General features: G+C 42.6%; 1 protein-coding gene across 1 annotated transcript; it reads left to right on the top strand.

The window, feature by feature from the left end:
* Positions 1-727: 727 nt before the first annotated feature.
* LOC116369558 (uncharacterized) lies at positions 728-8,249 on the top strand. Its single transcript, XM_031819532.1, has 2 exons — positions 728-5,434; positions 8,068-8,249. The coding sequence occupies exon 1, from the start codon at positions 1,029-1,031 to the stop codon at positions 5,262-5,264; it is 4,236 nt and encodes a 1,411-aa protein (XP_031675392.1). The 5' UTR covers positions 728-1,028; the 3' UTR covers positions 5,265-5,434; positions 8,068-8,249.
* Positions 8,250-8,878: the final 629 nt, after the last annotated feature.

The raw sequence follows: 8,878 nt of genomic DNA, 5'->3' as shown, positions 1-8,878 counted from the left end.
TATCTCCTATAGGCAATGGAGGCAGTTAAGCATTGGCAGGATGGACCCTGTAAGTCCCTTAACCCTGAAAATGATTCATAGATATATTAATAGATGTTTCAAGAATATTAGATACAAACCTTTTATCTATCTACAGTATCATCCACATTATCACAAACAGTTTCATTCAAATAGCTTTTTAGTAGCCTACTGCTTTTCATGCTTTCCAATGTATGCCACTTTCATGATTCTCATGAACATATGTGAGATTGTTGGTATCTCTTCGAGGAGCTTGGTTTCAGAGCCCGGCTATGAGTAATCTACCTACACTGTTTCGGTCCTACAGGTGATGAGGGCATTGCTTGCAGAGATGTGCCTGGAGATTGTGCGGTTTGTATCTGAGGCCATCCTGGAGGTCATCATCCCTGCAATTTTCCGTTTTGTACGGATATACAGCCATGTGTCTCCAGTATCCAGCAAGTCTCTGACAGAATCAGAGAGATCCTCTAGCACAAACCTGAAGGTTCGCAAGAGAGGCAGCAGCAAATCCTCAAGGTCTTGCACGGCCAAATCAAGCTCCTCTCGTAATGGGTATGTTCAGTCATTCCTAAAGAAACCGGTTTCACCTAACTATTCATAACCCATTTTGTGAAAATATGTTTTGTTATCTGTATAACAGTTTACTCTTAATGACCAGTTTAACTGATTACTGAATGATGTATTAATGTCACTACCGTGTCTACTATTGAATATGGAATGCTGTATTGTTTGCTTTGTATTCTCAAAGGTCTCAGACAGTGTTGCCAAATACTCAGGGAGATGATGAGTCGATATCATCTGAGCCACTCAGTGACTTTTTTGGGATCACTGAGGACAGTCTCCTCACTGGTGTCCAGGATTCCTTCAAAGAGTCGCTGAACAATGTCCTCTGTATCCAAATAGAGGGCCAGGTAGACACTCAAAGTCTATCCCGGGTTATTGTTGGAGAAGTATCAAAGAAGGTCAATTCCATAATCTCTGTGGCCATCCAAACTCCCGTCTCTGGGCGAATGTCCCCTGTCATTTTTGCCAGTGGTGGTGTCTCCAGCACCAAGGTGGTTGAGGAGATGGTGTCTGGTGTTTCCAACATACTTCAGATGTACATTAATGGGAAGAGTGTTGAGCAGAGTGTTGTTCTCAGAGAGGATGGTGTTGAGGTGGACATGACACATTTAACAGGACAGGTCATGACAGCCCTCAGTGGCACTGTTTTGAACTTCAGCAATAAGGAGAAAAATGAACCTGACAAGAGGGAACTGCTTTGTGTTGTTGCTGACCATATGAAGATGCTTGAAGCTTGTAAAAGTCCTGAGGAGATGCTAAAACAAGGAGAGAGCAACCTCAACATCAAAGGTGCCAAATCTAGTCTTCGTCTGTCAACACAAAGTATGGATAGACTACTCACTGAGGAGTTTCAGACCAAGGCCACTGAATCGATCCGGGAGATCGTTAAAAGATTCAGGGGTTGTACATCATGTTGTTCTGGCACTACATCATCTTGTCCAACTCCTAGGATAGGTGAGATCAGAGACCTTATGGTTGACCCTGAGGCCTCTGAGTTGGTAAGTACCTTTGTTTCAGACATGGACAATCTTACCCAGTCTATCAGGGCATCCTGCTCCCCTGCACAGGGCGAGGAGATCCTTCTTGAAAACCATCAAAGTAAGATCTGGTCTTACACTGTTGGTTGTTACTACGACATAAAAAATACGCTGAAGAGGCTTCTTACCTGTCCAGGAAAAGGGTATCTCGCAAGTACATTTGTGGGGAGCACAAAATATTATTTCACAATGGTTCCAACTTTGTGCCTGGACGTCGGTCATTCCAGTAATGGTGAGGCTGACACATCGGACTCCATTTCTTGTAAACCACTTTTAATAACCCCCTCATCTATGAATGAACAAAAAGGACAAAGTGAGACCCCAAAACCTCTCTTGGCTCTCAACAAGTATTTGCAAAACCAAGTCCTCCTTGACACCACAAAAGCGATTGCCAGCCAGGTTCTAGTCTTGTATAAGACTGAGGTGATGAAGAAGTTCTCATCTTCTGTTGGAGAGTGTGATTCTGAAGAGTCTCTGGAGGCCATTCTATTTGTGGATTGCATCATGTCTGACTTGAATGATTTCACCAGTTCTTGTTCCCCCTCACCATCTGAGTTGTTAGACAGTGAACAATGTCTCTCCCATCTCACTTTTCCACTTGGTCTGCAGGACAGCACCACCAACAGTGAATCTACCCAGAGTCTTCCAATTATAAATATGAAGAAACTCTCCGGTGTGTCTTTCCAGACAAAGGCTAGAAAGGCAGTGAGTGAAGATCTGAGATATGTCAACCCCTTTACAAACAGCTTACTGGGAGACTCTGAAGCATCTAAATTGCTGGACACTTTTGTAACAGATGTGGAGACTGTTGTTCAGTCCATGCAGGCACATGACTCTGAAAATGTCAGAATTTCAAAAGTGAGCACCCTTTCTGCTGCTCGTATTATATATCATAGATTTAGAGAAATGCTGAGGCGGTTTCTCACTCCCTGCCAAGACTCTGTAAAGGTCATCGATGGTGTTACACCAATACATGATGAGACTCTCAAACAGGCTCCTAGTGAAAGTTTAGATTCTCAGGTGACTTGTAATAGTGATTCTCTTGAAATCCAAGCAGACCTTCAAACCTGTACCAAGGAGGTCATTAGTCAGATCCTCACTGTGTATCAATCTGAGGAATCCATGGAGAAATGCCTCTATAGCCTAAAAGGAGATACAGAAGACCTGTCCAAGCTTTTGGATGCCGTTGTTTCTCAGATTGACGTCCTTGCCGCCTCCAAATCATATTTATCTGTTGATGACTATGCTGTCAATACACAGGACAATTTGCATGGTGAGATCAACAATGATGAGGAGGAGGCATCCTCTAGAAGTCTTAAATCCACAGCCTTTGACAAACTATGTACTGAGGAGTTTCACACTAAAGCCTCACATATGGCTGGTGGGATCCTTCAATCAGGGTTGATTGGCATTGTAAATACCAGCCTTGATGGTAGAAGTGCAGACATTTGTGCAGAGTCCAGTAACGATGGTGATGATAGAGATATCAAAATCCTTCAGAAGAGTGGAACTCCACCTTTGTTCACCTCTTCTCTGCACACCAATTCTGCAGCATCCAACATCGTCATAAGCATCACTAAAGACCTTAATAGCTTCACCCAGATGACTAAAATGTCTGATGCTTCAGTGTCTGGCCAGTTAGAGAGATCCCTGTCAGCTTCAACTCTTCCTGTCAGTGTTCAGAACGGGGCCAATGTGAAAGGAAAGATCATTTGGCCAGGCACTGTAAACCTGTTCAACAATGTGTTCATCAAGGTCAAGGATTTTTTTGCCCAGCAACAACCGGTCCTCCTAGACAATGTGGTTGAGGCCCCCAAACATGCCGAATCCATATGCAGAACAGCTACTTCTACACAAATGACTTACAGTGAACATGAAGGCAGCCAGACCAGCATGGTAAATTATTCCAAAGCCTTAATTAGTCAGACTCTGATGACAATCCAGAGGAGAGTGTCTATGTCAGAGAGGATGAGCACCTCAGAGAAAGGCCTCTTGACTTGTTCCATCGTGGGCTCCATGTTGGAGGATGTTGACATGGTGAGAACTGATAGACACGAGATACACCGTCCATCCTCCTCAAAGTCCTCCCTGTCCATCACCTCTGCCATGACCAGAGGGTCCCAGAGTGATTTTACAAATTATCTTCCAGGCACTCCAGTCCCTGATGAGTGGCCTGTTGAAATCTATTGTCCTATCATTAGGAGTTCGGTCATTGATATGAGTGACTCCTCAACTCATTCACAAGGGTCAACAAATTACACAAGGCAAACCATCTCTGCCATAGTTGACATTGTTATGGAGGTCATTCCAAGAGAAGATATGGAACACATAGCCACTGCAGATGATGTCACTTCTTTTACAAGAAGACTTGCGAGACTCAGCCCCAGGGACGGTCTTCAGAACTTCTCACATGAGCTCACTGACAAAGTTTATGAGCTCATAAAGAGTCACAACACCCCCCAGGCTCTTTTTGTGCCAGCTGGCAAGAGCGTGTCTGACTCTATTCTTTTGAAGCTGAAGACAGGATTGAATGCTTCTGAAGAATCCAGGGAGTTTCCATCTGACCTTGTGTACTCCTTTGCTACGGAGTCAATAAAACGTCTGCTACAGCAGATTGTCTTCTGGCTTCCTCCACCATCACAAGGATCCGATTTCTGCCAAACTATCATCTCTGATGGTTCTCTGCAGGACACAAGTCGGCTTATCCCGAGCTCTTCTGCCATCTCCGTTAGTTCCTCACAGGTTTACTGTGACACAAAGAGCCTTTTCACCAATATAATGGTCAATCAGGTCATGGATACCTGTTCTGTGGCCTCCAATTCATCAGAAGAATTATCAGAGTTGATGAACATAATCAATGGGTTGTCCCCAACTGATGCTGGAACACTTGACTCTGACAGACCGGCTCTCATGACCACTAGCCGTCAGTCTAGTGCCAAATCATTGCCTAGACCCTCTCTGTCTGGCAGCAGCACACACAACGGTGGAACTGTGGATATTCAAATTTTAGGAGAGGTGGAATCCAAGATGGACAACAAAGATCTGGAGATGTCTAGTGCCTCTGTGCATCCATCAACTCCATCAGCCATGGACTCTGATGCACATGCATCATTTGACTCCACTAGCAATGACTACACCTCTTTGGTACTTTTACTGATTGTTAGATTGCTGTCAATGATCACCCCTTTCACATTACTGGAATCCTCTGACATTGGTGAAACATCAAGAGTTCTCACAAAGAGGATTCTGTCTGAGTTCTGTGGCACCTCAGGCCTTGAACCAACTCAAGCCTATCCCCAGAATCTGAAAATCCAAAAGATTTTCAAGGCTGTCTACAAGGGGCTTCTTCAAGAATTTGGGTCAGAGAAGATGCTCCAGGTTGCAATGAAGTCAACGGATTATGCATTTGACGATGCCCTGGTCAAATCATTAACTAGGGAACTACTAACGAAATGCAATGAGGCTAGCTCTTCACCTCCCTCCATGACCCAGTTGTCATCACGCAATGCACTTGGCAGTGACGAGGTAGGTAATTCTGGGCTTCCAACAACTGGTAGAAAGGAAAAGAAGAGAGGAAGATTCAGCGCTCTCTGTGGACTCAACCAAAAGGTACATATGTCATCAAAATACACATTTTTAAGATGATTTTTTATTCATTACGTACAGTATGATGGTAAACACTGATACCCTTTGTGTGCAATTTCTCCTACTGTATAAATGACTGTTTGTTACCCAGTGTACAAAGCAGGTCAACAAGAAGAACCACTGCACTCCAACACCTTCCCAGAACCAGACCCCTGCCGTCAGAGAAACAGGTAAGTCAATACACTCAAATGTGTACTGAACATAAATATAAACGCAACGTGCAACAATTTCAAAGATTTTATTGAGTTACAGTTCATTTATGGAAATGAGTCAATTGAAATATGTTCATTAGGCCCTTATCTATGGATTTCACATGACTGGGAATACAGATATGCATCTGTTCGTCACAGATACCTTAAAAAAAGGTAGGGGCGTGGATCAGAAAACCAGTCTGTATCTGGTGTGATCACCATTTGCCTCATGCAGCGTGACACTTCTCCTTCGCATAGAGTTGATCAGGCTGTTGATTGTGGCCTATGGAATGTTGTCCCACTCCTCTTCAATAGCTGTGTGAAGTTGTTGATTATTGGTGAGAACTGGAACACGCTGTTGTACACGTCAATCCAGAGCATCACAAACATGCTAAATGGATCACATGTCTGGTGAGTATGCAGGCCTTTCGACATGGGGCCATGCATTATCATGCTGAAACATGAGGTGATGGCGGTGGATGAATGGCACGACAATGGGCCTACGGATCTCGTGATGGTATCTCTGTGCATTCAAATTGCCATTGATAAAATCCAATTGTGTTCGTTGTCCGTAGATTATGCCTGCCCACACCATAACCCTACAGCCAACACGACGCCATATATTTGGTCTGTGGTTGTGAGGCCGGTTGGACATACTGCCAAATTCTCTAAAACGACATTGAAGGCGGCTTATGGTAAAGAAATAAACATTCAATTCTCTGGCCACAGCTCTGGTGGACATTCCTGCAGTCAGCATGCCAATTGCACGCTCCCTCAAAACAAGTCAATCAGCGTTTTTCCTTGCTCCTATTCTTCTCAGTCTCTGTCTCTGAGACATCTGTGGCGTTGTGTGGTGTGACAAAACTGCACATTTTAGCGTGGCCTTTTATTGTCCACAGCACGAGTTGCACCTTTGTAATGATCAATTATTCAGCCCCCTTAAGTTAATACTTTGTAGCGCCACCTTTTGCTGCGATTACAGCTATAAGTCGCTTGGGTATGTCTCTATCAGTTTTGCACATCGAGAGACTGAAATTGTTTCCCATTCCTCCTTGCAAAACAGCTCGAGCTCAGTGAGGTTGGATGGAGAGCATTTGTGAACAGCAGTTTTCAGTTCTTTCCACAGATTCTCGATTGGATTCAGGTCTGGACTTTGACTTGGCCATTCTAACACCTGGATATGTTTATTTTTGAACCATTCCATTGTAGATTTTGCTTTATGTTTTGGATCATTGTCTTGTTGGAAGACAAATCTCCGTCCCAGTCTCAGGTCTTTTGCAGACTCCATCAGGTTTTCTTCCAGAATGGTCCTGTATTTGGCTCCATCCATCTTCCCATCAATTTTAACCATCTTCCCTGTCCCTGCTGAAGAAAAGCAGGCCCAAACCATGATGCTGCCACCACCATGTTTGACAGTGGGGATGGTGTGTTCAGGGTGATGAGCTGTGTTGCTTTTACGCCAAACATAATGTTTTGCATTGTTGCCAAAAAGTTCAATTTTGGTTTCATCTGACCAGAGCACCTTCTTCCACATGTTTGGTGTGTCTCCCAGGTGGCTTGTGACAAACTTTGAACAACACTTTTTATGGATATCTTTAAGAAATGGCTTTCTTCTTGCCACTCTTCCATAAAGGCCAGATTTGTGCAATATACGACTGATTGTTGTCCTATGGACAGAGTCTCCCACCTCAGCTGTAGATCTCTGCAGTTCATCCAGAGTGATCATGGGCCTCTTGGCTGCATCTCTGATCAGTCTTCTCCTTGTATGAGCTGAAAGTTTAGAGGGAAGGCCAGGTCTTGGTAGATTTGCAGTGGTCTGATACTCCTTCCATTTCAATATTATCGCTTGCACAGTGCTCCTTGGGATGTTTAAAGCTTGGGAAATCTTTTTGTATCCAAATCCGGCTTTAAACTTCTTCACAACAGTATCTCGGACCTGCCTGGTGTGTTCCTTGTTCTTCATGATGCTCTCTGCGCTTTTAACGGACCTCTGAGACTATCACAGTGCAGGTGCATTTATACGGAGACTTGATTACACACAGGTGGATTGTATTTATCATCATTAGTCATTTAGGTCAACATTGGATCATTCAGAGATCTTCACTGAACTTCTGGAGAGAGTTTGCTGCACTGAAAGTAAAGGGGCTGAATAATTTTGCACGCCCAATTTTTCAGTTTTTGATTTGTTTAAAAAGTTTGAAATATCCAATAAATGTCGTTCCACTTCATGATTGTTTCCCACTTGTTGTTGATTCTTCACAAAAAAATACAGTTTTATATCTTTATGTTTGAAGCCTGAAATGTGGCAAAAGGTCACAAAGTTCAAGGGGGCCGAATACTTTCGCAAGGCACTGTATATATATATATATATGTATATATATTTTAGCATGTTTTTATCCCCTTCTTTTTGGCACTAAACAGACTAAGCCCTGGGGGTAGCCTATGTAACACTTCTGTGTTAAATAGGCGGATTGAGACTGCTAGGCTACCTGCCGCCCTACATTTGGAAATTATGTAGAATATTACACTTTAAATAATAATAATGCAATACTAATTATTCACACTAACTAGGGTCAGTTAAAGAAATGTTATGTTTACATTTTTTCCCCCAGCAATTGTCAATGATCAAGAATCCTGCCGAACAGAGAGTGTATGCTCCACCAAGAAGAAACCAAGGAAGCGTTCACTCATTTCCAGGATGTTTTCAGCTATAGGCAAAGCCTTGTCCAGTCCCTTTACTTCCTGCTATAAAAAGAAGAGCACCTAATCTATATTTCAAAATAAATATTTGAAATGAACATAATTGCATTAATTCTTCATGTTGAGTGTTTTTCATTATATATTATTGGATGATATAAAGTGTAGTAGTAGTAGTAGTAGTGGAAGTTGTATAGTTGACTATATACATACATTAAAAAATAATAAGAATAGTGTGCACTTCTATGTACAGTTGAAGTCTGATGTTTACATACACCTTAACCAAATACATTTAAACTCTGTTTTTCACAATTCCTGACATTTAATCCTCGTAAAAAAATCCCTGTCTTAGGTCAGTTAGAATCATCACTTTATTTTAAGAATGTGAAATGTCACAATAATAGTAGAGAGAATGATTTATTTCAGCTTTTATTTCTTTCATCACATTCCCAGTGGGTCAGAAGTTTACATACACTAAATTAGTATTTGGTAGCATTGCCTTTAAATTGTTTAACTTGGGTCAAATGTTTCGGGTGGACTTCCACAATCTTCCCACAATACGTTGACTGAATTTTGGCCCATTCCTCCTGACAGAGCTGGTGTAACTGAGTCAGGTTTGTAGGCCTCCTTGCTCACACACGCCTTTTCAGTTCTGCCCACAAATGTTCTATAGGATTGAGATCAGGGCTTTGTGATGGCCACTCCAATACCTTGACTTTGTTGTCC

The sequence above is a fragment of the Oncorhynchus kisutch genome, unplaced genomic scaffold, assembly GCF_002021735.2.
Source record: "Oncorhynchus kisutch isolate 150728-3 unplaced genomic scaffold, Okis_V2 scaffold2244, whole genome shotgun sequence".
NCBI classification, from domain to species: domain Eukaryota; kingdom Metazoa; phylum Chordata; class Actinopteri; order Salmoniformes; family Salmonidae; genus Oncorhynchus; species Oncorhynchus kisutch.
The sequence above is the reverse complement of the archived record's forward strand: the minus strand, read 5'-3'. Positions and strand labels throughout refer to the sequence as shown.